This window comes from Phytophthora parasitica, assembly GCF_000247585.1.
Source record: "Phytophthora parasitica INRA-310 unplaced genomic scaffold supercont2.3, whole genome shotgun sequence".
NCBI lineage: Eukaryota > Oomycota > Peronosporomycetes > Peronosporales > Peronosporaceae > Phytophthora > Phytophthora nicotianae.
The window spans coordinates 1847968-1871454 of record NW_008648989.1 but is presented as its reverse complement, the minus strand read 5'-3'; the positions used below and the strand labels follow the sequence as shown (position 1 = coordinate 1871454).

Genomic DNA, 23487 nt, shown 5'->3' with positions numbered 1-23487 from the left:
CGTTATTCTAGGCTACGAAGTACAGGCATAAAAAATGGTCACCAATGAACGTGCAACATAGCAACTTCAAGTCAAACTTCAACGTTCATTGCGCAACATAGTACTAATGCAACTTGCGCGCAACATCTTTCCTTGGTTAGGCATCAAATGATCACCAAAATTTGACGGAAAAGTCGCTCGGGCTTATTCTTCAATTTCCTGAGTCACAATCACGTCGCATTTCTGCCAATGATCGTGCCCGTGATCGACATTTCTCCTTTCGTGAACGAACCCTCAAGCTCCAAAGCTCGCGATGTAGTGGTGAGTCAAGTGGCTGACGCTTGTCGTTCCATCGGCTTTCTGATCATCACCAACCACGGCATCGCGTCGGATACGATCGCTCAGGCCTTCGAGGCTGCAAAGGGCTATTTTGACCAACCTTTGGATATCAAGAAGAAGGTATCCATGACTCCAGACTATCCTTATGGCTACGAGAGTGCCGAGATTCTGTCCAACTCAATAGAGAAAGATGATGGCAAAAAGCTACCAGACTTAAAGGAGACGTTCCAAGTCTGCGTGGGTCCAAACGGACGAGAACCCCATATCCCAGCGCAATGGCCGGAAGGACCCGAAGGCTTTAAAAACTCCATGACGACGTATTACCGCAGTGTTGAGAAACTCGCGGCAGTTATGATGCAGATCTTTGCGTGCGCGTTGCAATTACCCAGCGACTATTTTGACAAGAAGATCGACAACCACATGTCGTCACTCAGGATCCTGTAAGTTTAGTATAGAGGGTGTAACCTAGTCTTAGATGTCTAACGAGTTTCTGTGATCTTCAGGAACTACCCTCATCAAGAAGAAGAACCCGGGACGACGCAGATCCGAGCGTCAGCGCATACAGACTACGGTAGTTTGACGATCTTGGCGGTGGATGACGCTCCTGGTGGACTACAAGTGAGAGATCTACAGGGCGAGTGGCACGACGTCAAGGCTCCTGCCAACTCGTATATAGTCAATCTTGGAGATCTGATGCAACATTGGACCAACGATCAATGGCGCTCTACCATGCATCGCGTGATTAATCCACCATCGGGCTGCAAAAACAACCGACGCCAGTCGATCGCATTCTTCCACAATATCAACGCAGAGACAGTTGTGGAGTGTATTCCAACCTGCCAGTCGCCAGAGAACCCGGCGAAATATCCTCCAATACTCGCAGGCGAATACCTCATGGCTAAGCATAACGCAGCAATGGGCAGCTAAGGCGTGAAGGTGACTACATGTTAACTTTTTTTTCTTATAAAAAAAAGCGTTCGCAAAATTGCAACACAAATATTGGGTTAAATGTAATGCAAAAGTTGTGTCTTGTTGTTCCAATAGCAACCCTGGTCTACTCGCTCGTGTGTGTCTACATGTTCCGGAGTGCCTCTTCCTCCTCGTGCTCCATACGCATGGCCTCCTTAATAGCACGACTCTCGGCTTCAACCCATCCCTTCTCAATGTCATCGTACTCAGCGGGGTCGGCGAATTCAATACCACGCATCTTGGAGAATTTCTCGAGGAAGCGGTGGCTTTCCACCTGGTCGTACTTCTCGATGAGCAAGTTAAAGGCGTCCTCCTCCGGGATTCCTTGCTCGATCAGTGTTAGCTGTTCGTCGGCGAACTCATAGGCCGTCTGGTTGTCCACCATGCCGTCGCGCTGCTTCATGTAGAGCTCAGCCAGTCGGTCCTGCGGGAACGTGATGACCGGCAGCTTGTCGCGGTCCTGGCGAGGCACCGGCGGTGGTGGGAAGCGGTCCACCATGGGAACCCACGAAGGACGACGCATGCCGCCATTACGGGACAAGCCCTTGACCAGGCGGATCATGTCCATCGTGCGCTTCCGAGCTCGGCCCATGCTTGCTGTGGTCTGTTTTAGCTTGTGGAAGGCTCTCAGAGCCGCTCCTTATTGCGCATTTTCATTGGTTGAAACTCAAGGTTTTTGTTCTCAGCCAATGATGTAACGATAGTTTTGGGTATGTCCAATTTGAATTGAGCACAAATTTTATAATGACGAGCAGCGAAGTAGTGACGATGCGGAGGCTGCGCTTGGAGCAGCTCCAGCGACTGTGTGACGACGGCAAGCGCGCAGAGCTGCAGTCCACTATCGCGACGTACTCGACGAAAGAATTGCGGACATTATGTGGCGGATTTGGAGTCCCAGCGCAGAGTAAAGAGTACGCAGCGTACCAGTCCAAAGCAGGATACTCGGAGTTGCTTATCAAATTACTGGAGGCCAAGACAGCGAACAGTACGGGGCTCACTGAATTTGCAATCCATGCAACGCCATCAGGACGCACGCGGAAGACCAAAAATTGTACTCTTAGACTAATTAACGTGATCTTCTCTACGGCTATGGGGCCTTTTCTGGCGGATCTAATGGACGACGTATCGAGACGAAAGAGGACAGTGGACGGTGCCAGTCCGTTATGGGAGAAAGTGAGGATGGAGTTCATTAGCGTTAAAGCTGAATATGCCAGGATACGCTATCCTGATGATCACGTATTCGCAGATTTTAACCTGGCGTCACCAGTTCCTCACTCGAGCGAGAAGCTGCAGAAGATGTGGGAGAAATTGGTGCTTGCGTATGCCAGTGTGTGCTCACAATTTAGTGTGGAGGGCAATATTGCGGCCGATTTGTCTGTTTGTGCGGGGCGAATCGATGTGTATTATTTGAGACGCGTGCTGAATGACAAGCCTGAGCTGCTCTCGATTGTGTATAAACCACCCAAAGAATCGGACGTCGTCATGACCCCGCAGAGCAATAGCCACCAGAATGTGCAAAACCTTTTGCAAATTGTGCAACAGAATGCACAGCACAGTCTTCAGTCGAGTCTAGAGCCCGTGGAGCTAAGTACACAAATATCGAGCAAGGATGATGAGGGTGAATGCTTAATGAAGTCTATCAAGTTGGCGTATGATGTGCTGGCGGTGATGCCTGCAGCTGACCGTGGCTCAGAGATCGAACACACTGTTCGACGCAGACTAAACCGGTGTGCCAAGCGGCTGAAAACGCTAGAAGACGAACTGGATAAACGCTGAAATCCTATAATGTTTTATTCAAGTTTTTTATTTCAAATAAGACCAAGACAGGCACAACATACTTTTTGCTGCATTCCTCGCTACAGATGACGTTCGTCCCGCTGTATCTACGTCTGTACCCGGTCTTCCTGGCTTGCAGTTCAATTGTAATGTTGCAATGGTTACAGCGTCTGATAAAGGCTCACAAATGTGGTGGATATGTTCAACAGGGCGGCTTCAGTTTGTGTCAATGGTATCACGCCACTGATGTACGTCTGGATAACATGCAACGAAATATATCACTCACTGATGCTCCGTATTCGTACAGGTCGAGAACCGTGAGCTCTACCACGACATGTCACTCAAGTACATGATGACGGCCGTCCCCCAGTTATTAGCAGCACTACTGCTGCTTTACTACGCCTGCACATTTTCACGAGTGTCGAGTGCCTTCGTACACCACATGCTGGTGAATTCTTGGCTACACCAGAGCGTGACGAGCCTCATGATGGCCTCACTCCTGTTCTCGGCCTTCCATCTTTCGCTCAGCGTTTGCTGCTCCATCCCTGCGTTATGGTAGGATTTTGGTTGTCCTAAAAAAACAATAGACGGGAGCTCTAATTATCGTGAGTGTCCACAGCCCCGTGGACCCAACAGCTTGCCAGCTCAGTCGCATCGTGGCCTGCCCGGAGTCTGTAGCGCATCTCACACATTATAACCTGTACCCACGACTGGTCCACTACAGTGCAACGTTCACCATGACGCTCGCTTTATCCAGCATCGAGCCTGCACACATCATCAAGGACCTCAACGCACGAGTGCACCGAGCCAAGTTTATCACATTTTCTCGGCGCGAACCAGAGCACGAAGCTTCTGCTTCCGTTGTCTTCTAAACCTCGCACACTACTATCAGAGAAGAAACAAATGCAGCCATTTCACTGCGAGAAGCTTCCTTAATGGTCTTATCACTGTATCAACGCACTAATTGCGCCCAGGGATCTTCGAGAAAGGATGGCTGGAAAAACACTCTTCCCGGTCCGTTATCCGTAGCATAGCGTACTTGTCGAGGACGCATCTCTTCTCTTTGTCTGTCTACATGCTGCTCCTTTGCAGCGGCTGGTCCATTTGCGGTCTCTAACTCCTTCCATGGGTCCTCCAAGAACGACGGCAGGAAGAACCTCGAGACGTCGCGTATGTCGTCAATTGGTCCTCTCTTGCGTTTAAATTGTGAGTGTTGCCTGTTGTGGCTGCGGTTCTGTCTGTAGTTCTGCTGGAAGCCTCCACGTCCTCTACCACGCCCTCGTCCCCCTCGTCCACCACGTCGACCTCCTTGATGCTCTGCCTGCATCTGCTGGAACTTTGGCTGGCGCTGCTGCATCTGACGCATCATGGCCTGCAGCTGCGGCGGCATCGGCGGTGGAGGGCCAGGCGGCATCGTTCCAGGCGGAGGTGGCGGCGGCGGCGGCATGTCAATGACCATTTTTGATCGCAGAGCTCAAAATGTAGTCATATGCTTCAAAACTTGATTTAAGTATGGGTCACAAAATGAAGGCAATAACATAACATTGTGTTCACCACACCATTCACCAACCATTCCTGGCCTGCTGTATCGAAGTGATCTCGGAGTCCTCGACGCCCAAGTGAGTAGCTCCCCGCACTGGAGGCAGTCATTCCGCCACTCGCTCCAGAGCAGAACCCTCCCTCTTGCAGTTCCAAACCCGCAGGCGACAGTCTTGTTGAAGCTTGTGTTGTCCTTTGTGGCTTAGTGACGACATCTCCGACATGAGCCACTACGGCCCGCCGTCCAATGGCGCAGCGTTCCCACGCGGCGGCCCGCCGCCCTTCCGCGGGCCGCCACCAGCATTTCCACGCGGAGCTGCGCCCCCATTCCGTCCGCCGTTCGCTGCACGAGGACCGCCGCCTCCTTTCGGCTTCCGAGGACCTGCACCAACACTCCGTGGGCCTCCCGCCGGGATGGCCCGGCCGCCAATGGGTCTCAACATACCTCCGATGATGGCTACACCCGGTTTCCAAGCCCCACCGTCACCAGCGAGTACAGGTCCAGTATTACCTCCAGGATGGAATGAATACAGAACACCCCAAGGAGCTACGTACTACTATAATTCTAGTACGGGGGTAAGTACCTATGACTTCCCCTCACAAGCTTCAATGGACCCAAATACCACGAAATGGGTGGAATACAAGGACGAAGCGACCGGAGCCTACTACTATTTCAATAAAGTAACAAAAGAGACGGTATGGGACCAACCAGAAGAGTTCAGGATGCAAAAAGCACGAGAACAAGTAGCCAAAATGACGAGCGAAGCGCTGCAAGTGGTCTCTCCAATGCAGAATATAATTCCTATACAGAATCCCGACCCCAGCAGCACAGCGTCTACTGAAAAGGAAGACGAAGACGATGAAGAAGAACTTAAACGACAAGAAGCACAGCTACAAGCCCGTAAAAAGCGCAAAGAGATCCAGGAACAAGAACAAGCTGCTCAATTCGCCGATATGCCACGTGTTGAGAGAATGGCTACATTCAAACAGTTTCTGGAGGATAAGCAGATTACACCCACTTTAAAGTGGGGCGACGCTCAGCGTGTGATCAGCAAGGACTCGTCGATGGCTAACGATCCGAGATGGAAGTTTGCGTTGAACACTGTGGGCGAGAAGAAGCAGGCTTATGCCGAGTACTGCACTCAGGCTAAGAACCGCGCGACTATCGAAAAGCGTCGACTAATAAAGAAGGCACGCGAGGATTTTATTGAGCTTTTAGGACTATTCGAGTCCAGTTTAGCTCCTCCTCGTCGTCGGCAGGTCTCGTGGGAAGAAGTGAGCGAGAGTAACAACTTCTACGCTATGCGTAAAGACCCTCGATGGTCCGCTATTGACGAGACTAGAGAGAAACAGCAGCTGTTTGCGACGTATATGCAGGACTTGGAACGCAACCAGAAGGCTCGATTGGTGAAGCAACGAGAGGCTCTGCATACAGGCTTTATGGAGCTATTACGACAGCGTGTGGAGGCTAAACAACTGGACCTCGGACGCTCCAGTAAGCGTCTGGATAGTGACGTTAAACGTCGTGTGTTGGAGTTATTGGAAGACGTGGAACTCCCTGGTAGTAAGGGAAAAATCGGTGAAGATGCACTGCGGATTGTAGACCGACATGATGTGTACGACTGGGCGGAGGATTTCGTACGTGAACGTCGAGAACTCGAACATGAGCAGAGGAAACGTGAGCGCGCTGAACGTGCTGAACGGATTGAGAAATTAGGACGGGAGTTGAATGAGAAGCTTCAAGAGCTCGCAGCGAGTCAAAAACTGACGGTTGGAAGTACGTGGGACGAGTTTGCTGTGGAGTATCTTAAAGAAGCCATTGAACAAAAGGCAAAGGAAGAAGACGATGATGAAAATCTGCATTGGAAGACGCAGAGACGGATTTTTGACAAGTTTGTGCGTAGATTACGTCGCGCTCTTGAGCCTGCAGCATCCGTGATTCGTAAGTACTTGGATCGTAGTGGAGAGCCGCCACTACGCGTGACAGAAGCCACGAAGTTTGCGGTATTTATCGACGCGTTGGAGAATGGCGTGGGTGTTGCAATCGACAGTAACGCGCCTGAAGAAGGCGAGGAAGGAGAAGAGTCCAGCGACCTGAAGGAGAGCAACGGGGCTGCAGATACTGAAGAAGTTACGCTTAAACCTGAACAAGTTGATGCCGAACTGGAAGCAGCTGTGAAGAAGCAGCGAGAGAGTGAGGACAGCACTACGGAGTTCCCTGAATACGTACGTCAAGTGTACGATATGTGGGTGGCTATGGCTAAAGAAGAGAGCAGAAGAGAGTCGGAAAAGAAGGAGAAGCGACGTAAACGAAGCCGGAAAGACAGTCACGATAGTGAAGAGGATGAAGACCGACCACGTCGACGCTCGTCAGTGGATGAAGACGAGAAAAATCACAAGAAACGTCGAAGTCATCGCTCTAGAAAGCGTCGACGAAGTCACGGTTCGCTATCGCCTTCACGTTCCAGATCTCGCTCTCGGTCCAAGTCTCGACGTCATCGCAGTCGAAGTCGCTCTCGGTCCCGTGATCGGGATGTGTTGCCTCCTAGTCTTGCAGCTGTTAACGTTAAGCCTGTGGTGGATACAGCGACAAGTGAGCCATTTTCACCCCTTCGAACGCCTTCCAAACCGCTGTCAGAAGCGGAAGAAGCCGCGAAAGCCGAGGAAATAATTCGTCAGGCACGATTAAAGATGCAAGCGAAGGGAAAAGGTAGCTCAGATGATGAATTGGAAGAAGGAGAGGAGCTTGAAGAGGGCGAAGAAGAGGAATAGCAGAAAAAAATTAGGCATGTAAGGTATTGTAAGGCCAAAATGGCTATATCAATAATTGCAACAATACGGCCTAAAAAGTATCAAATGTTTTATTCATTAATGCATTTTTATTGCTACCAACGCAGTACGAGCATCGCATGCAGCGTTATTGCAGTGGATTCTCGTACCCGCACCGAAGTGTGCACCTAGCTTCATGAAAACAAGTAACAAGTAACCAGTACGTCGGTTGCAAGCACTTCAAGAAGAAAAAAAACGACCTCAATATTATTCTTATTCGGCTCCAATACTAAATTCTGCGTTGCTACCACCTTCGGACGACATTCCTCGGTTTAACACAATATTCGCTGTCACCACTGGAACGAGCTTCATGACCAGCGCCCGCGATACGCTGGACTCGACATAACTTGCCACAGCCGCCATGTCGCTCTCGCTCTATCGCCGTATCCTCCGTGTAGCAAGGACATGTACGTCGACCTTCGAGTTCAAGACCTGACCCAGAACAATGTTCTTCCTTATGTTCTAATATCCGGACCTGCTTGACTGTTGTAGGGGAAGGCGGCTTCCACGAGCAGAATTGGATCCGGGCCGAGGCCAGGTAGGAACTATTAGCATGACATTGCAGATTTCAGTGCAGTGGTTCTTCCAAGTTCGTCATGCGCAAGTGCTTGCGGAACATTCTCACAGTGGCAAAATGTGGAAAAGGTATCTGACAACATTTTGTGTAGGAGACGCTTTGAGGAGAACCGCACGTTGACAAGCCCCGCTGCGATCGAGGAAGCTGTGCGCCAAGGCCACAACCAGGTGGATGTGGCGCTACACTACAAAATCTGCTACCCGCGCCCGCAGTACGTGGACCCAGGCACAATGGGAGGCGAGAGCAACTTCCACCGCCAATCTTCACGAGCCAACACGAGGCTTGGACGTCTACACAAGAGCAGACTCCAAGGTCAATTTCGTCCAGGCAAACATTAACTTCAAATTTTTTCATCTGTCAATTTGCTTCGAAGTAAATATGAGAAAAATAGTTCTTGAGGAAATGGCAGTTGGTCGGATATTCTACATGTATTACGTTGAGAAATTGACAATCGATGCATTAAAAAAATGCTTCGTGTGCGTACGCTATAAATTATCTTACTATGCTACTGAGTGTCGTGACGCTACGCATGAAGCCAACGGGTATGGGACGTGGTGGCCGGACAAACCGACGATAAAATAGCAGCTCTGCGCCTTGTTGCAATTGTTCACAACGCCACCAGTAGCACCGAGTAGATGGAGCATCGATGCATGGCCAAGAACTGCGGTACCGTGATATTGAAGCCGAGCGCTTGCATACGGCCCACGAGCTGCACGCCCTGCTCCTCCGTGCCGTTCAGGTCGTAGAAAAAATCGCTCGTGAGGTCCACATCGTTGCGCTGCAGCTCGCTCTGCCACAATTGCAGCAGGATTTGAGCGTACATCGGCACACTGGCGTGACGCGGCGGCTTCGACAGTGACTTTCGACGCTGCTGGGCCTGCTCCTCCTCGTCTTGGGCGATGATTAGCGCCTGCACATCGGCCAGCGACGCCAAGCTCCGCGTGGAGCTGGATTTGCGCAGACCGCCAGATTTAGGCAGGATGGACGAAGGCAACGGGTTCTCCATCATTACGTGACGTGAGCTGGGGACTTGAATCGGATCGGGGTCGGACGCGAGACGTAACCACCTCGAGGCAAATTCTGAAATGAAAGCCACCAAGTGCAACGGCGACGTGTTTGCGGAAGTGAGCATCACGGCTGCTGCGACCAACTCTGTGGCTGATTTTATTCGTAAAATTGTACAAATATATCTAATAGCCCAATGGGATTGCTGTAACGTTTTTGTTTTAAAATAAATTGGTTCAAATTTTGCGATTCGTCGCAAAGCTGACGGTCGCGGTAGGCAGAAAGCATCTCCGGTTTGAACAGACGGGCGGATTTTCGTATGGTGGTTGTGGCAAACGCAAGACCGGACGTGGCAGTTAGAAATAACTTGCTTTTTGTATGTAAAATGATGCGAGGAGCAAAGACAGGAGAGACCTTTACCATCACTCTGCGCAGGAATCCAATTCCCCAAAATAGACCCGAAATCTTGGTGATGTGATTCGACCTACTACCCCCTTGCGGTTGAGAATTTCGATTCGAACAAGTCGACTCTCGAAGGCGAACTCGCTATTATGATGAAGCTCCATTTGAACGAAAGCTCGTGATCGCTACTTGGCTTCGAGAAGCGCTGGCAAAGTCTGATATGTTTGGAGAAATTGGTCCGTTCAGGCGGACTATTTCCGGATAGTGAGACCAAGTGAAAAATTGTCAGCACGAAAGCTGCAAAAAGCTGCATCATCGCATCGTAGCCGCAATGGTGTTGGGCTGGGCTACTTTGCATTTGCTATCGATGCTGCAGTCGTGACTGGAAGGTGTCATCGCCGCGCGATACGAATCTGTGCGATACGAATCTGTTTGAATGCTGCTTGGGGGGCAAATGGCACGGACGTGTTTATTGCGCTTGGATCAATGCAGTCGACGTCGTGTCATCGAGCATCGATGACAGTGACAGTCCGAGCTTGCGTGCTCTTTAACTTAGAGCACGCCTCTAGAGCCTCTACCAACTCTGGTGTTGGCGAGACTCTCGCTTGGCAGTGTGCTGGACTAAAATATATAAAGACTCAGTTGTGGCTTCATCATGAAATGACCACAGGTCATTGACCAGAGGTCAACAGGAAGAGCATCCCTCAGTACTACACAAGAAACTTCAACCTGAGCCTACGGCACCGGGACGCTCAGCGGTCCGCTGAGCTGATGCTGCGTGTCTTGCGTATTCTTGCTGGCATGCATGGCTGTCTTTCGACAACAAGCATGCCAACCAGACGACGATGTTAGTCGCGTTGCGATGGAGCACACACACAGGCTGCCGCTGCCAGCCTGGGACACTCATCAAAACAGATAGCGGCGGCTGTTGTCGGTGACAAGTGAGCTGCTCGCATAAGGTGAGACCATAATCTCTGCTGAGACCATCTCTCAAGAAGAGAACTTCTCTTCGTCACGTTATTTCTCAGCTTGAGGATCTCAACTTCAGTCTCGATTCGAAGCAAGACTGAAGCTTTCAGACGATCCATCGAGTCGTGCGTCCCGACGTGTCCTCGTTAAAACGACTATCATAGCCGCCCCGAAGATACTTTTTAGATCGTATTGTTGCAATAACACTAGCGCTGTCTGTCCTACTTGTTTCAAAGCTTTTACTTTTCAAACTATGGTAGTTCTCGTTGATTATCTACTGTGGAGGTGGCAGCAAGTCCCTCGTTTGGATACGACGTACTGACTCGCCTGTAATGGGGTTGATCCCTTCACGCGAGTTGTGGTACTGCAGATTCTGCGCTCGTAACATGGCGCGCTGTTTGATCGCAGCATCGGCCGCCTGCAGTCGCTCGCCATCTTTCCCGTCGTTGTATTTCAGTGTGATGGGATTGAATGGCTCGCCACATTTGTTGCGTCGAGCTTTGGAGCCCGACGCACGTAGGGCGTCTACACGACGTTTCTCCTCTGCAGCGGCAGCATCCATGGCATCCCAACGTCGCACATCTCGGTTCACAGCCTCACGACGACGTCGCTCCTGTTGCACTCGAGCCCGAGCTCGAGCCCCCTCTCTCGCAGCTCGTTCCTCACCTGCCGTGTCTGAATGGAAGCGGTCGGCATCGCTCATGAACCCCTGACTCTGAGGTGTGTACACCAGCATGGCGCTGCCAGCAACAGACGTGTCGACGCGTACAAAACCTTCTTTACGCGCACGCAGTCGCTCCTTCTCTCGTTGTTCCTTGTCACAAACAGCTTCACGCTGCTCTCGTGTCCGGGCAGGGATGTTGTTGAACTCACGCACAGTAGCGGACTCTGGCATCTTGTTGTGGGCTGGCATTTTGGCACTCTATAGTATCCAAACAAACCTTAAAGATGTAGAGAAGATGGAGAATGTTCAAACGCTAAAACAAGACAAGAGAGCTGGTAATTTATTCTTGGGGTGTAACATGCACTGAAGCCATCTACTTTTGGTGGCTAAGTTGAAGTTGTATCCATCTTAGAAGAAAGTGAAGATGCAGGTCTCGCACTTGTCTACAAGCGGCACGACGCTGTCTTGCCAGGTAACTTGTCCAGTCTTTTGATGCGGTGTCTGTCCCTGTGGCGCTCCCGTGCCGACGGCAGGGAACGAGTGAGGAGACACGTCCACCCCATTCACGTGAGTTAGATACACTTCGTCTCGACGCATACCTGCTTCGAAGCACGGCGAGCCAGGAAGCGCTTGCACTACGACCCAGCCGTCCTGTTGACGCAGCGGCTTGAGCCCCAATGCACCGTTCACCTTCGTCACACTGATCGTCTGTTCGCAGTCAAAGCTGAACCAGAGTCTCACAACCTGAACGAATCCTCGTTGCATCTCGTCGGGGTTTAAATGATACACGCCGTCATACAAAACCCGCGGACCTTGTTGCGAGATGGCACTAGGACAAGCAGCAGCCAGTGGCAACGTGCATGTTTGGATGCTGATAATAGTCACAGGTCGACCTGCACGTCTGAACTTGTTGATATACTCTCTCGCTCGGTTCGTCGTCACTAAAACGTCTTCGAACTCAGCAGGTGGACTTTTCATTAGCGGTATCGGAGCCTTTTTCTCTCTGACCATGACAGGTATCCATGTTCCGATATGAATATAGGGCTCTTGATACCCTTCGATGTTGGCTTCATTGAAACCTCCATGAGTAGCATTCCCTAGTGGTGAAATGGGTACATTTTGGTGCATTGCACTAACTCGACGTGGGATTGAAGAGACTCGACGGACGCCACGGATCTCGTGATCCGTCTGGATGTGGAGATCGCTGCGTTGACGGAACGGACTGCCGAAGATATCGAGCACAAAGCGCGAATCGAGTTGCACTAGACTCTTCATTTTGTCTGCGCTTTCATCAGCCGGTAGACCGTCTGGAAACGTGTAGAGAGCGATGTCGTCTGCTGAGCTTACAGCGAAGAGATCTTCCTCGCTGTACAGTGCGTGTGCTAGTGCCATCTTGACGTCACTCCATCGTTCCAGCCGATGCAACTCCGCCGGCTCGAACTCGAAGCATCCGTCGTTCTTGCAGACCAGCACACGCATTAGAATCTAAACGGTTGTAGACAGGATAAGTTTGAAACTCACAGAATAATGAGAAAAATAGAACCGTTTTGTTGTATTTTCAGTTTAAGCTTTTCTTTTTTTTTTTTTAGATCGTATAGGATATCTTGCGATCTTCTGACAGTAGTGTGCGTAGAACGATGACAACTTGCAGTGCGGTAGGGCGATCTGCTGGCTCAAAGCTCAAGCATCTCTCAGCTAGTTCTCGAACTCCCGTCGGACAGCCTAGTGTGAATGCAGGATGCAGTTTACCCGACGCTACAGGATCCAGGATTTCCACTTTGCTCATTCTGTGTCTGTCGTTTGGGATATTCTTGTAGGGCACGGAATGCGTATCAATCTCCGATAAAATCACTCCAAACGCGTAGATATCCGCTGCTGGGCTGTAGTCTGCGTTGCCTGTGATAACTTCTGGTGATAGCCATCGCTCGTCTCGTTGCGAAATGTCAATAGTTAGCACACTGGTAAACCTTTCTTGAGCAATCACAAAATCATCGAGTCGAGCCCGAAAATCCGGCGAGGACGACAGTAAAACGCTGTGCGACGTGAGATTTCGATGCACTAGTGTGGGTGAGAACGCGTGTGCATACGCCAACGCTTCAGCCACATCGAACGCGACTTGCAACTTCCAGGCGCTATGCGACCGCCATGATTTTAACTCGGTAGTTTCCTCGACTTTGTCCAGATAGGAACGCAAATCACCGCCTTCCATGTACTCAAATAACGCCTCCAGCCCGTACATTCGACTCCAAATAACGCCAACAAGTGTTATTATTCGCGGATGGTGGAGAGAAGCAGCAAGGAGGATTTCTTCAGCAAAACGCTGCATCTCCGAGGCTTCATCGAGTACTTCTTGATGTAATCGTTTACAAACGAGGAATCTTGAGCCGCGGAATCGTGTTAAAAATGCTTCGCGATGAGCACGCCCTGGGTCTCGAGAGTGATGATCACTCTCGAGTCTGCGAATGTATTCGAGATCGTCTACGTTGAGCAGCAGCATCCCAAGTTCGCTTTCGTAAGGAAATGTACGTCGTGGCGGGTGATCTCTTGGGGTTGGCTCGGTAGCATGTCGTTCTACTCTTTGGTGAGGAGTGTCTTGTGTTGGGCTAATTAATTCGAGGCGTAAATCGACGATCTCTGGATCTGGTTTTGAGTTCATCGCACGGTGACGAAGACATCGGAACACGAAGATGATGCCGAGGATGAATAGTAACACGAACGATGCAGCCGTCACTCCGGCGATGAGCGCTTTGTTCGATGAGTTGTCCTCTGCGGATTCAGCAGATAAAACACACACGTTTAGTGTGTTGCTGCTGGTTTGAAGCTCCTCTGTCGTGTTGCACTTGACGTCACCAAACGAATCGACATCGAGTTTTTCAAGATCTTGAAGGAAATTAAATTGCGCTTGTGTAAGCGTGATGTTTGTCAGGTTGTTTCCACGTAGATCGAGCCGTTTGAGAGCACTCAGATCGAAAATTGCTGTTGGAATGTATGTTGTTATGTTGTTGTGTGCGAGATCACTACAATAATAAAGTCAGATCTCACGAACCATTATCTTGTGTTAATACGACACTTACAGTGTAACCAAGCTCGGAAATGCGCCTTCAAAACTTGCTATACTGTTAGTAGACAGGTTAAGCGTCTGCAGCTTTGGCAACTTAATATTTTCAGGAAAATACCCGAAGTAGTTGTTCGATAAATCCCTGTAACCAAGAAAAAGAAGTCAGTATAAGCAGCAGTTCAATGATTGTAAAAACTCTTACAGATTTTCAAGCTCTTTCATCGTCTGTAGATCGTCAGGATAACTCGTCATAAGGCAATTGGATACCGTCAAGTTCACGAGTCCTGATGGTAGCGATGACTTGAGAATCTGCTCCAAACCTAGATTTGCCAACGTTCTACAGTAGAATACACAACCCGTTAGAATAATAATAAAAAAAACAAATAAAGTTCATATACACATACACAGTTCGAAGTTGCGTGTCTGCAGCGAAAAGTTCTTGTGGTAGCTGCATTTTCGCCACTTTCCCCCTCACACCAATGAAATTTGACCCCCCAGACAACACGACTCCGGTTGTGGACTCCATAAAGTCCAGTACTTCAATGTGTTGCAGTGCGTCATTAGATTTCGAAGGGTATTCCGTGGTTAGATTACCCCCTACTTCGTCACCAAATGGGATTAAAAAGGTGTAGACGCTGAAATCGATGGCCCCGTTCGCTGCAAAGTCGTCTGGACCAGTGGCAAAACATTCGTAAGTGCAGTAGTCGTCGGCGGTGCAGTTCCCGAACGTCGAAGCTATACTGGAACACTCCGCTTCCTCGCCAGCAGCGTAAGCGATGCATGGACGACCTTGAGGGCATAGAGAATTGCAGTCTGTTGTCAATGCTGTTTGGTTCCTCGTGCAGAGTGAAGACATGATGGAGAGCAGATCAAATCCGTTGTGAGACGTCGTGGAAGAGGAGACTTTACTTGGTTTGGGTTCGCTCTAGAAAATGGGTTCACGTTGAAGATGGGCTACATGCACTTCGTACCAGCGCTTTTCAGTGCAGCTCTATGCGTTGAAATCCTGTAACAGTCAAGTCGGCACTATTTGCATTACAAGAGCACTTCGTTTGTTTCGAAGGTATCACTGAAAGCGAAATTGAAAACAGTGATCTATCACTTGCACTACTATCGGCCCCAAAGGATTCACCACGCAATCGGTCGGCGCTTTCAGGATGCTTGCGCCACATACGTCCTAGCGCTGCACGTATCGTAGCATACAACCTAACCAGCAAATGAAGCCCGCGTTGCATTCTTTACTTCCTAGCAAACTTTTCATCTTCGAATCGAGGACATACCAAGGATACCGGTACCAGTACCGCGGTCTAGCTATTTCCTCCCATTTCTGCCCAATCCCAAGTCGTTATTGAGGTCCGTTTCCAGGAGTTTTTAGCCCGACCAACCGCCCACACTCTAGCCCCGACGTAGAGCGGCATTTGTGATCTTCAGTCGAAGGTGCCAAGTCAATCAGCGCGTATATCCCCAGTCAAACCATGGAAGACGACGCTCCTACCACTGGTACCTTTTTCATCTCCTTTATCTCATTGTATTGCTCGTATCTTATCGTCTTATTGGACTTACAGAAGTTGCTGAGCCCGTTGTGACGGAGGCGACGCCCGCTGAGGAAGAGCCCGTTGCTGCTGCTCCTGAGGAGTCACCGGCGGCCGAGGAGGAGCATGCAGCTCCAGCTGAGAGCAAAGAGGCAGACGCAAAGGAGGAGGAAGCCAAGCCTGAGGCAGATAGCAAGGACGAGCCAGCACAGGAGGCCCCAGCGGCCAAGCACGACGAGGAAGAGGTGAAGGAGGCCGAGGCCACGGCCGAGAGCGTTCAGGATAAAGTGGAGGTGCAGGCATTGCCCATTCGCGCATATTTGGACCAAACCGTGGTGCCGATCTTGCTACAGGGCATGTCAGCGCTTGTGAAGGAGCGTCCGCCTAATCCGATCGAGTGGTTGGCCGCCTACCTCATCAAGAACAATCCGCAGGGCCCCAGTGGCGAAGCGAAGTAATTAGATCAGGTTCCGGACAGCCAGGCAGGTTAAAAGCCTTTTGGAAATCGCTATCAACTGCACAATATTTTCTTCTTTCAACAATACAAAAAAAAAAAAATCGTAGTAAGACACTATAGAGGCAGGCACTCGAACCTCCGATTGCTTCACTTAACAGCGCTGGGTTCTCTTGTTATCTAGCTAGCTAGTTGTCGCCGCGACCGCGTCCACGACCGCGGCCTCCGCCTCGACCACGTCCGCGACCTCCTTCGCCACGTCCCCCACGACCTCCTTCTCCGCGTCCTCCGCGTCCACCGCGGCCCCCACGACCTCCTCGGTTTCCGAAGCCGCCACGGCCTCCACGACCACGTCCACGGTTGGCTTGACGGTCTGTAGAACATAAGAAAAAGAAATCATAAGCCCAAAATGCTTCAGCTCTAGAGAATCCAGACACCCACCGCGCTTGTTGAAGTCTTCTTCGTTTACCATGTCCAGAATCTGCATACCATAATAATTGTAGTATCCCATTAAATACTGGTAACCCATTGTAGTTGACTGCGCCTGCTTACCTCGTTGGGCACGCGGATGTACTTGATGGTGTTACCTCGGATGTAACATTCAGGCATTTTCCAGAAGCGGTCACCGTCCTAAGAGGACACACAACAAACATAACCACGTAAGCTTTACACTAACAGACGCTCTTATAATCCAGTGCAGCACCTTGGAGGTGCAGATGACTTCGCGCAGGTTGACGTTCATCCAGGTATCGCAGTTGACAAGGTGTCCATTGTACGTATCTCCATTCTTAAGCTCCACCAGCTGCAGCACACAAGTCACTACACATGAGCCAAACTATGCTATATGAGACTCTCTCAGCATTCTGTTCTTCGTACCATGGGGTGGCCTTGCGCCGTCTTCAGCAACGAAAGCGGCAGCTACACACAAGATATGTCCACGCTCTCGTTAATATCACCGTTCACAGCGCTATTTGACGTATCAAGGCCAGAAGTATAGCTATCCACTCGGCGGAGATCCGTCTGCAACTCTAGGGAGAGCTCAATCCTCGCGCAACGCACCATTTTGGTCGTGTGTAGGCACTCGAGTTCGTCTCGGAGTGCGCTTCTTGTATCGGCTTATTTGGCCTGGTGGCGAATGCCAAAAATAAGGTTTTGCTAAAACATTATCTTCGGTAAATAACCTAATATAGGGTGTGAAAATGTCCTATACTAGGTCGTTGGTAGAACAGAAAGAAACGACACGGTCAAAAACCTCACTTTGAAATTCACGCAACTGGAAGAAAGGTGCGTGTTGCTGGATGCTCAACTAGCTCGTAATGCAGCCATACTGCTGTGTATGCGAGTCTACATGCGCTTCTCTTCACCCTCGCGCTTCTCCGGCGTTGAACAACCTATAAACGGCTGTGATCGGAGGAAGAAGAAAAGTTGCACATGCTCTCACTTTCTCCCAAGCTAAGTGTTTTTTCTTCTAACTGTCGTATCTGCTATCCAGTCAATCGATCACAATGTCTGAGGAAGCGACCCCCAACACGAACGCCACCAACGAGGAGGACAAGAAGAAGGCTGAGGCCATCACCATCCGAGTCAAGGACCAGTCGGGCGAGGAGACATTCTTCAAGGTGAAGCCTAACACCAAGATGGACAAGATCTTCAGCGCCTATGCGCAGCGCAAGGGCGTTCCCGCCAGCGCACTGCGTTTCTTGCTGGACGGCACGCGTATTAGCGGTGACCAGACGCCCAAGATGCTGGAGCTGGAGGACCAGGACCAGATCGACTGCGCACTTGAGCAGGTCGGAGGCTTCCGGTGCTAAGACTGTCGACATTTGTATGAGGGCGAGGAGAGAGGAGCAGCCAAGGAGAAACACAGCAACATGATCCTCTCGTCGCTATCACCTTCCACGTCTTTGAGCTGGCATCTTGTATTGAGTGACTTGCTATCTTGAAGACATCGGGTCGTCGTTACGAACCAAACGAGAAGGCATCGAGCGGTAGTTATTTAACATTCCCGCTTCGACACTGTTAAATGCAAGTCCCAGTTTTCATATGCAAAAAAATCTTTTTTTTTCCTCAAACATTCTAGCATTCACTCTACAGGTGTTTCCTCAACCAAGACGGCGGGTTCACTGGGATCGTCACCAAGTCCGTGTCGAAGAGCTCGATGAACTGCTCGTTCTGCAGCCGCACCTTGCTGCCAGCGAACCGTCGATACTCCTCGAAGATGGACGACAGATGCCAGCCCTGAATCTTGCGTAGACAACCCACCACAGCACCTAGAAATCAAAGTGTCAGCCACCTTTACCAGTCAAAAGCCTATTGTTCTGCTTCACTAACCTGTGCGGTCTCGACCGAGGTGGCACGTGATGTAAAGCGGGTAGTTGGAGCGATCCAGGATAATGTCGAGCGCGGCGAGCACGGTTTCCTCGGACAGCGGCTCCCAGGCCTTGCGGCGGCTCTCCATGCGCGTGTTGCCGCCGAGGAACACGAGCTGAATCTCTTGCTCCTCCACGAAGCTCTGGAACTGCGGGTTGGGCTCCTCCAGCGCCAAATAAATAATGGTACGCAGGTTCAGCCGCTCCAAGAAGGGGAAGTTGAGCTCGTTCGGCTGCCCTGAGCGGTACAGGTCCTCCTCGATCATGCCATAGTTGACGGGCGGGATGAAGTACGACATCTTCGGTACGTCGAGGTCTCTCGGAAAGGTATAAGCAGATTTTGCTAAAACGAAATTATAATTATAAGTTCAACAGAGAATTAGCTTGATGTTTGTATGTACAAAGTTCATGAATTTTTAACCGATTAATTAACATTTCTAATTTCTTAGTGTTGCAGTTCTTAAGCGGCGCGTACACTCTGGGTCTCGTCAGTGCCGAGCGTTCCATCGCATGAAACGTGGTGGAGCTTGGGCATCATGCCTCCAGCCACAGCAGCTTGGATGATGCACTGTACGCCGCGTGCACTCAGGAAGTTGTCCTCCAGGCCGAGGAAACGCATCTGAGGGCACTGTGCGCTCGACAGTAGCTCCACTACTGGAGCCACGCAGTTGTCCGTGATGATATTGCCGCCCATGCATAAATACTTGAGCTGTTGGCAGCGTCCAGAGCGCAGAGCGGCCATGATCCGCTTCAGACCCGACTCGCCGATGTAGTTACGGCGGATATCCAGCCGCACCAGCTTTGGAAGCGACCCGACCTTAAGCAGCCACGCAACGTCTACCGTGCCCACGTCCGAGAAGCCATTGCCTCCCAGTAGCAAGTCCTCCAGGTTCGGACACGAGCCCTTGACCAGCGCAGCACACAGCAAGTGCAACGCGTTACCGCGGCACGTGTTGGTGAAGACGGACACCAGACGAAGGCTGTTAAGCCGTCGACAGGCGCCGAGTTCGATGCCTTCCGCGAGTTGCTGCACTACTTCCTCCCCAGCGTTATCGTGCGAGATGTCCAGCTCACTGCAGCCCCAGGCGTGCAGTGCCGGCCCGGCCTCTTGCTGGTCACATAACGGTTTCAACGAGTTAAAAACCGTTAAGCTGGTTAAGTTGGGGAACTGGCATAATAGAGTCGCAGCCGGTTGAGTAGTAACCGCAGCAGCGTGTAACATGTAGGCCAGCCGAAGTTGACGTAACTCCACTTCGAGTGTGAATACACAGCGCGGTAGTACGCGATATGCGAAACGGTTAAGTTGCATACACCGGATGGTCTCGACACCGGGTAAGAAGGCGAACACGAGGCCTAGAACCGCCTCATCCATGATAAAGAACGAGGCCTCCTCGTTCATGCGGGCGCTGGTACGTGGCGTGCAGCTTGAGGTGGAGCCGATACACTCGGCGCGCGGACGCTTGATGGTGAGTTTAGACACACCGAACGGCGTCATGGCTCTGCATTTGCGTTTGCCCAGTTGCGGTACGGCTGTGACGGGCCCACTGCCCGACATCATGGCAGCGCGGCGACGCGAGACTGCGGCCTCGTGGAAGCTCAGAGACACGAGCGACTGTAGTCGGCGACGTAGAGTGTTCAAGTCGCGGTATTCGTGGAACGAGGCGGCGCGCGAGTACAGCGACAGCTCGATGCGCTTGGCCAACGACGGCGTACGCGTGTCGGCGCATGCAGCTGTCTCTACGCGCTTACTGCGAGTCATTGCGATGATGCGTTGAACCATCAGACGACGCTCCGGCAGGTCGGCGGGCGATTGCCAGTGCGTCAGGTCGGCTGTGTATCGCTCCGGCAGGAGACCGGCGGGCAGCGCCACTTGGCTGGAACCTGATCCGGAGCGCATCGAAGACGCTGCGCTAGAAGGATGGGATGTAGGAGCAGCGGCCACGGCGACATCGTCTTCGTCGGAAGTGACGGCGGTGTCCACGCTGAGATTGGCCCACGGCTGGCGCGTGGAGTTCGGGTCGAGCATGCGCGGCGTGGCGCCGCTTTCAGACAGCTCTCCCAGCTTGGTGACCAGGCGAGCTGTGGCGGGCGTTAGCGCGCCCTGGCGCTCGGATGAGATCTCGCGCGGGCTCTGCATCTTATTGAGTTGTGTCCGGCTAAAATTGGCGTAGAGCGCCCAACTTTGAGGACGAAATACGGCTCTGATTTCTTCCGCGAGCGCTGCTGGGAGTGTGGCGCTTCTACAGGTCTGGTCGCGTCCACAAGCAAAGCAGCTATGAGCCCCTTCTCTGCGAAGAAGCTGTCGGGCACGCTGAGAGCGAGAGCTGCGAGCTTGGCAGCCGATTGAGAAGTGAAACTCCGCCCGCGACCACGATGTGAGTGCCCGGAGACGGGGCGAAGAGCGCTGAAAAAGCAAGGAAAAGAAGCAAAATAACCCCCAGCTGCCCAACGGACGGCAACTTTTATCTTATCTAAGTAAATTTGGGCAGCGTTTCCAGTTTTTATAAGACGAGGACGAACACAGGATTCCATTTTTGCCCGAGGCCTTTGCATCAGAGCAGGCTTATGAAAGCCGTTGACAGCTACCTATCCGTCACTCGTTCGCAAATAGAGTCAAATGATGAAGCTACAATATCAATAAAATCCGGCACGAATGCCACTTTCGACAAGTCTTACCAGGAATCACTGCAGTTCGCGACGTATAGTGAGCGATCGAATGGTTCTGGACTACATGCCATCATATAGATAGACGTCTTGCTTGTGTTTCACATATTAATTCCATGGATGTCATCTACTGTTTGTCTGCATCTCGGGTGGAGGAGCTACTTTGATGTATCTAAGTACATTTTTCTACTTATATAAAATAATTTTGTGGAAAGCGTTGACCCTCGAATTCCGGGATCGAAGCCATTTGACCCATGGATTCCACACAAGTAAAGGCCCGGAAGTCGAAGTTGACCTCAAGTGAGCCGTTTCGAGTGCCTTATCATGTAGCCGCTACTGTCTGCAGCCTCGCATGTTGGAACGGCCTTCCTCGACGCATAAGACTAATGTTGCCGGTGGCTGCGGCTGCAGCACGCCGGACGATAAGATACTAGCGAAGTTTCTATCAACAGCAAAGGACCTTTGCCACGACGGATACTGGCGGCCACCAAAACGATGCTCATTTGGTGCCAGATGGACGAGCTCCAGCTGCTGTAAGTAACTTGCTGGCTGTCGACCTGAAGCTCGTGTAGAGGCAGGCAGCACCGTGACATCCATTTTGCGGCCCTCTGAAGTTGCTGCCATGAGTCACTACGGTCGAGCACCAAGTAAAATCCACAGCGAAGTTGCATGGAGCTTGTGGCCATCGCCGGGTGAAATGACAAGATGTAAATGTCTTTTGCCACAGTCGGTTTCCACATACAAAGCACATTCTCGGCGATTGCGCAGTCCCACTGCCGGACGTAATGGAAGCGGTACGACCAGGGCGGTAGGTAAAGACTGTCGCGGAGCTCAGCTGCAGCCCACAACGGAAGAGCGGAGACCGTGAAACCATTGTTAGCTTTCGCTGATTTGGAGCCAGCCAGCGTGGGTGCTACGCAGATGCTATATGCCATGGCGTGCGAAACGGAGGCTTCGATGAGCGCTCCTGCAGCTGGCTTCAGGAACTGGGGTGCTCCTCCCGACGACGGTGACCTGCTGGAAGGAGCAACTAAAATAGAGAGATATACCAGGGAGACATCACCGCTGTTACAACGGCGTTGTAGAGAGCGCTTTCGGGTGACGTCTTCCGCCCGATCAGTCAGTCAAATATGTACACAATTGCACGTCACGGAACATGCACAGACTCACATTGGTAGCGGAAGTGCACAGGAAGACGGACGGAACGGGCGAAGTTTCTAGCCATGGACTTGGAGCAGACTCGCTATCCAAGTTCACGGTGGTTTTTGTGTGCAGTAGTGCACCCCGTCTTTGAGACCTTTGATATTTGATAAAATTTTGAATATAATGATACTCTTTCGAAATACCACCTCGGTAATTTCCAACGTGTATGCTAAAACCTGATGTACTTGCAAATTCTATAAAATTCACCCAAGTGGAAATGGGGAGTGTTACTGTACCATGAATCGCGGCATCGATAGCTATAGTGTCCAACAATACGGGTTCCTTCTTCGCGACGTGACTGTCTTCCCTGTTAGCTACGTCGACTAAATTAACGCATCGTTGAATTTTTCGGATGCACTGTGGAGATCCCCCCCACCTGGCTTCGCTTGCTTTTTCCATTCTTGACACAGAACATGTTCAAAAGACTAAAATTTAAATCAATCTGGATGAGGGTGGTCCGCAACTACCGCACGCACCCTGCTTTTGCGGAGTGGACCTTATTGGATCTGCAAGCACAACAGGTTCTAGAACACAAAATCGAGGATATCTATCAAATAGTTCATTATATCAGGATGGCTGTCAAAGGTACAAGGGAGCGAACACGAGGTACACTTACTGCTGTACTAAGTAATGGAATTGTACATGTACACTCGATCCTGAAACCCGTTGCTACCATTTCAACATATCGTTTTCATCCAGTCACACTCGTTGCCTACCTTACCAGTCTGTGAATTTATAGCGCACCGTACGTATGGAAAAATATCGTCACATTTCAGGATATTGTATCGTTTATTTCAGCCAATTGAAATCAATACAATATTTACCTAATCAGTAACAATGAGCACAGTGAACAAAAATTCTATAATTTATTTTAACACAATCAAATTTCATAAAATAGTCAAGGTACTCAGCGGGTACAAATCCAAGGTACTGTACCGCTGGAAGAATTGTCAAGCTTCAACTTATGAACGTTAAAGCTGTTCTGTAGAATATTTGGAGCTGAAAAGACTAGAGCATTGTGCCTTTTTTACTCGGGATTAATGATTTTACTCTGGGGTCATGATCATACCGAGATTACTTGAAAGTCATTGAGATCTATTCGAAATTAGCTATCACCCTAACAGGGTTCGGGCAATATATACATGATATGGATGAATAT

At 50.7% G+C, this 23487-nt stretch overlaps 17 protein-coding genes across 18 annotated transcripts; 7 read left to right on the top strand and 10 right to left on the bottom strand.

Moving 5' to 3' along the window:
• The first annotated feature begins 184 nt into the window (after window positions 1-184).
• PPTG_01756 (hypothetical protein) lies at window positions 185-1365 on the top strand. The gene is made up of 2 exons (XM_008895139.1): window positions 185-758; window positions 822-1365. Exons 1-2 carry the CDS (start codon window positions 229-231, stop codon window positions 1243-1245), a joined length of 954 nt encoding a protein of 317 aa, XP_008893387.1. The 5' UTR covers window positions 185-228; the 3' UTR covers window positions 1246-1365.
• Window positions 1244-1917, bottom strand: PPTG_01755 (hypothetical protein). Its single transcript, XM_008895138.1, has one exon. The coding sequence runs from the start codon at window positions 1877-1879 to the stop codon at window positions 1391-1393; it is 489 nt and encodes a 162-aa protein (XP_008893386.1). The 5' UTR covers window positions 1880-1917; the 3' UTR covers window positions 1244-1390.
• A 114-nt stretch (window positions 1918-2031) lies between these two features.
• PPTG_01754 (hypothetical protein) lies at window positions 2032-3063 on the top strand (the record flags this gene model as incomplete). The annotated part of the gene is made up of 1 exon (XM_008895137.1): window positions 2032-3063. One exon carries the CDS (start codon window positions 2032-2034, stop codon window positions 3061-3063), a length of 1032 nt encoding a protein of 343 aa, XP_008893385.1.
• Window positions 3064-3149: 86 nt separating this feature from the next.
• PPTG_01753 (hypothetical protein) lies at window positions 3150-4090 on the top strand (the record flags this gene model as incomplete). The annotated part of the gene is made up of 3 exons (XM_008895136.1): window positions 3150-3311; window positions 3371-3618; window positions 3683-4090. 3 exons carry the CDS (start codon window positions 3150-3152, stop codon window positions 3933-3935), a joined length of 663 nt encoding a protein of 220 aa, XP_008893384.1. The 3' UTR covers window positions 3936-4090.
• Window positions 3712-5119, bottom strand: PPTG_01752 (hypothetical protein). The gene has a single exon (XM_008895135.1). The coding sequence runs from the start codon at window positions 4520-4522 to the stop codon at window positions 4016-4018; it is 507 nt and encodes a 168-aa protein (XP_008893383.1). The 5' UTR covers window positions 4523-5119; the 3' UTR covers window positions 3712-4015.
• On the top strand, window positions 4632-7459 carry PPTG_01751 (hypothetical protein). Its single transcript, XM_008895134.1, has 2 exons — window positions 4632-4682; window positions 4809-7459. Exon 2 carries the CDS (start codon window positions 4825-4827, stop codon window positions 7372-7374), a length of 2550 nt encoding a protein of 849 aa, XP_008893382.1. The 5' UTR covers window positions 4632-4682; window positions 4809-4824; the 3' UTR covers window positions 7375-7459.
• Window positions 7460-7642: 183 nt separating this feature from the next.
• PPTG_01750 (hypothetical protein) lies at window positions 7643-8510 on the top strand. Its single transcript, XM_008895133.1, has 3 exons — window positions 7643-7838; window positions 7924-7969; window positions 8100-8510. The coding sequence occupies exons 1-3, from the start codon at window positions 7793-7795 to the stop codon at window positions 8344-8346; spliced, it is 339 nt and encodes a 112-aa protein (XP_008893381.1). The 5' UTR covers window positions 7643-7792; the 3' UTR covers window positions 8347-8510.
• PPTG_01749 (hypothetical protein) lies at window positions 8356-9140 on the bottom strand (the record flags this gene model as incomplete). The annotated part of the gene is made up of 1 exon (XM_008895132.1): window positions 8356-9140. One exon carries the CDS (start codon window positions 9138-9140, stop codon window positions 8616-8618), a length of 525 nt encoding a protein of 174 aa, XP_008893380.1. The 3' UTR covers window positions 8356-8615.
• Window positions 9141-10515: 1375 nt separating this feature from the next.
• PPTG_01748 (hypothetical protein) lies at window positions 10516-11297 on the bottom strand (the record flags this gene model as incomplete). Its single annotated transcript, XM_008895131.1, has 1 exon — window positions 10516-11297. One exon carries the CDS (start codon window positions 11295-11297, stop codon window positions 10659-10661), a length of 639 nt encoding a protein of 212 aa, XP_008893379.1. The 3' UTR covers window positions 10516-10658.
• A 72-nt stretch (window positions 11298-11369) lies between these two features.
• PPTG_01747 (hypothetical protein) lies at window positions 11370-12561 on the bottom strand. Its single transcript, XM_008895130.1, has one exon. The coding sequence runs from the start codon at window positions 12525-12527 to the stop codon at window positions 11457-11459; it is 1071 nt and encodes a 356-aa protein (XP_008893378.1). The 5' UTR covers window positions 12528-12561; the 3' UTR covers window positions 11370-11456.
• Window positions 12562-12587: 26 nt separating this feature from the next.
• Window positions 12588-15561, bottom strand: PPTG_01746 (TKL protein kinase). Its single transcript, XM_008895129.1, has 4 exons — window positions 14511-15561; window positions 14309-14443; window positions 14123-14248; window positions 12588-14065 (listed from the first exon to the last, which is right to left on the bottom strand). Exons 1-4 carry the CDS (start codon window positions 14960-14962, stop codon window positions 12634-12636), a joined length of 2145 nt encoding a protein of 714 aa, XP_008893377.1. The 5' UTR covers window positions 14963-15561; the 3' UTR covers window positions 12588-12633.
• Window positions 15153-16281, top strand: PPTG_01745 (hypothetical protein). Its single transcript, XM_008895128.1, has 2 exons — window positions 15153-15606; window positions 15672-16281. Exons 1-2 carry the CDS (start codon window positions 15582-15584, stop codon window positions 16094-16096), a joined length of 450 nt encoding a protein of 149 aa, XP_008893376.1. The 5' UTR covers window positions 15153-15581; the 3' UTR covers window positions 16097-16281.
• Window positions 16143-17221, bottom strand: PPTG_01744. 2 transcript variants are annotated; one of them, XM_008895126.1, is made up of 5 exons: window positions 17152-17221; window positions 16969-17010; window positions 16796-16894; window positions 16645-16722; window positions 16143-16573 (listed from the first exon to the last, which is right to left on the bottom strand). In XM_008895126.1, exons 1-5 carry the CDS (start codon window positions 17152-17154, stop codon window positions 16277-16279), a joined length of 519 nt encoding a protein of 172 aa, XP_008893374.1. In that variant the 5' UTR covers window positions 17155-17221; the 3' UTR covers window positions 16143-16276. The 2 variants fall into 2 exon arrangements, with proteins under 2 accessions (XP_008893374.1, XP_008893375.1); XM_008895127.1 differs by having other exon boundaries at window positions 16969-17221.
• Window positions 17222-17344: 123 nt separating this feature from the next.
• On the top strand, window positions 17345-18166 carry PPTG_01743 (hypothetical protein). The gene is made up of 2 exons (XM_008895125.1): window positions 17345-17376; window positions 17585-18166. The coding sequence occupies exon 2, from the start codon at window positions 17598-17600 to the stop codon at window positions 17901-17903; it is 306 nt and encodes a 101-aa protein (XP_008893373.1). The 5' UTR covers window positions 17345-17376; window positions 17585-17597; the 3' UTR covers window positions 17904-18166.
• On the bottom strand, window positions 18108-18829 carry PPTG_01742 (hypothetical protein). The gene is made up of 2 exons (XM_008895124.1): window positions 18424-18829; window positions 18108-18362 (listed from the first exon to the last, which is right to left on the bottom strand). Exons 1-2 carry the CDS (start codon window positions 18758-18760, stop codon window positions 18181-18183), a joined length of 519 nt encoding a protein of 172 aa, XP_008893372.1. The 5' UTR covers window positions 18761-18829; the 3' UTR covers window positions 18108-18180.
• Window position 18830: 1 nt separating this feature from the next.
• PPTG_01741 (hypothetical protein) lies at window positions 18831-20868 on the bottom strand. Its single transcript, XM_008895123.1, has one exon. The coding sequence runs from the start codon at window positions 20596-20598 to the stop codon at window positions 18922-18924; it is 1677 nt and encodes a 558-aa protein (XP_008893371.1). The 5' UTR covers window positions 20599-20868; the 3' UTR covers window positions 18831-18921.
• A 640-nt stretch (window positions 20869-21508) lies between these two features.
• On the bottom strand, window positions 21509-22350 carry PPTG_21105 (hypothetical protein; the record flags this gene model as incomplete). The annotated part of the gene is made up of 2 exons (XM_008895558.1): window positions 21509-22155; window positions 22296-22350. 2 exons carry the CDS (start codon window positions 22348-22350, stop codon window positions 21509-21511), a joined length of 702 nt encoding a protein of 233 aa, XP_008893806.1.
• Between the last annotated feature and the right edge of the window lie 1137 nt (window positions 22351-23487).

What these genes read in the sequence shown, in the direction of transcription:
- PPTG_01756 (XM_008895139.1), top strand. Translation starts at nt 229, where the DNA reads ATGATCGTGCCCGTGATCGACATTTCTCCTTTCGTGAACGAACCCTCA. An exon ending in ATGTCGTCACTCAGGATCCT is followed by an intron (nt 759 to 821) that starts GTAAGTTTAGTA and finishes TGTGATCTTCAG; the next exon opens with GAACTACCCTCATCAAGAAG.
- PPTG_01755 (XM_008895138.1), bottom strand. Translation starts at nt 1,879, where the DNA reads ATGGGCCGAGCTCGGAAGCGCACGATGGACATGATCCGCCTGGTCAAG.
- PPTG_01752 (XM_008895135.1), bottom strand. Translation starts at nt 4,522, where the DNA reads ATGGTCATTGACATGCCGCCGCCGCCGCCACCTCCGCCTGGAACGATG.
- PPTG_01751 (XM_008895134.1), top strand. Translation starts at nt 4,825, where the DNA reads ATGAGCCACTACGGCCCGCCGTCCAATGGCGCAGCGTTCCCACGCGGC.
- PPTG_01750 (XM_008895133.1), top strand. Translation starts at nt 7,793, where the DNA reads ATGTCGCTCTCGCTCTATCGCCGTATCCTCCGTGTAGCAAGGACAT. An exon ending in CCTCCGTGTAGCAAGGACAT is followed by an intron (nt 7,839 to 7,923) that starts GTACGTCGACCT and finishes TGACTGTTGTAG; the next exon opens with GGGAAGGCGGCTTCCACGAG. An exon ending in TGGATCCGGGCCGAGGCCAG is followed by an intron (nt 7,970 to 8,099) that starts GTAGGAACTATT and finishes CATTTTGTGTAG; the next exon opens with GAGACGCTTTGAGGAGAACC.
- PPTG_01747 (XM_008895130.1), bottom strand. Translation starts at nt 12,527, where the DNA reads ATGCGTGTGCTGGTCTGCAAGAACGACGGATGCTTCGAGTTCGAGCCG.
- PPTG_01746 (XM_008895129.1), bottom strand. Translation starts at nt 14,962, where the DNA reads ATGTCTTCACTCTGCACGAGGAACCAAACAGCATTGACAACAGACTGC. An exon ending in ATGAAAGAGCTTGAAAATCT is followed by an intron (nt 14,249 to 14,308) that starts GTAAGAGTTTTT and finishes TCTTGGTTACAG; the next exon opens with GGATTTATCGAACAACTACT. An exon ending in TTTCCGAGCTTGGTTACACT is followed by an intron (nt 14,066 to 14,122) that starts GTAAGTGTCGTA and finishes TTATTATTGTAG; the next exon opens with TGATCTCGCACACAACAACA.
- PPTG_01745 (XM_008895128.1), top strand. Translation starts at nt 15,582, where the DNA reads ATGGAAGACGACGCTCCTACCACTG. An exon ending in AGACGACGCTCCTACCACTG is followed by an intron (nt 15,607 to 15,671) that starts GTACCTTTTTCA and finishes TTGGACTTACAG; the next exon opens with AAGTTGCTGAGCCCGTTGTG.
- PPTG_01744 (XM_008895126.1), bottom strand. An exon ending in AAGTCATCTGCACCTCCAAG is followed by an intron (nt 16,723 to 16,795) that starts GTGCTGCACTGG and finishes GTGTCCTCTTAG; the next exon opens with GACGGTGACCGCTTCTGGAA. An exon ending in ACATCCGCGTGCCCAACGAG is followed by an intron (nt 16,574 to 16,644) that starts GTAAGCAGGCGC and finishes TATGGTATGCAG; the next exon opens with ATTCTGGACATGGTAAACGA.
- PPTG_01743 (XM_008895125.1), top strand. Translation starts at nt 17,598, where the DNA reads ATGTCTGAGGAAGCGACCCCCAACACGAACGCCACCAACGAGGAGGAC.
- PPTG_01742 (XM_008895124.1), bottom strand. Translation starts at nt 18,760, where the DNA reads ATGTCGTACTTCATCCCGCCCGTCAACTATGGCATGATCGAGGAGGAC. An exon ending in CCTCGGTCGAGACCGCACAG is followed by an intron (nt 18,363 to 18,423) that starts GTTAGTGAAGCA and finishes TTTGATTTCTAG; the next exon opens with GTGCTGTGGTGGGTTGTCTA.
- PPTG_01741 (XM_008895123.1), bottom strand. Translation starts at nt 20,598, where the DNA reads ATGCAGAGCCCGCGCGAGATCTCATCCGAGCGCCAGGGCGCGCTAACG.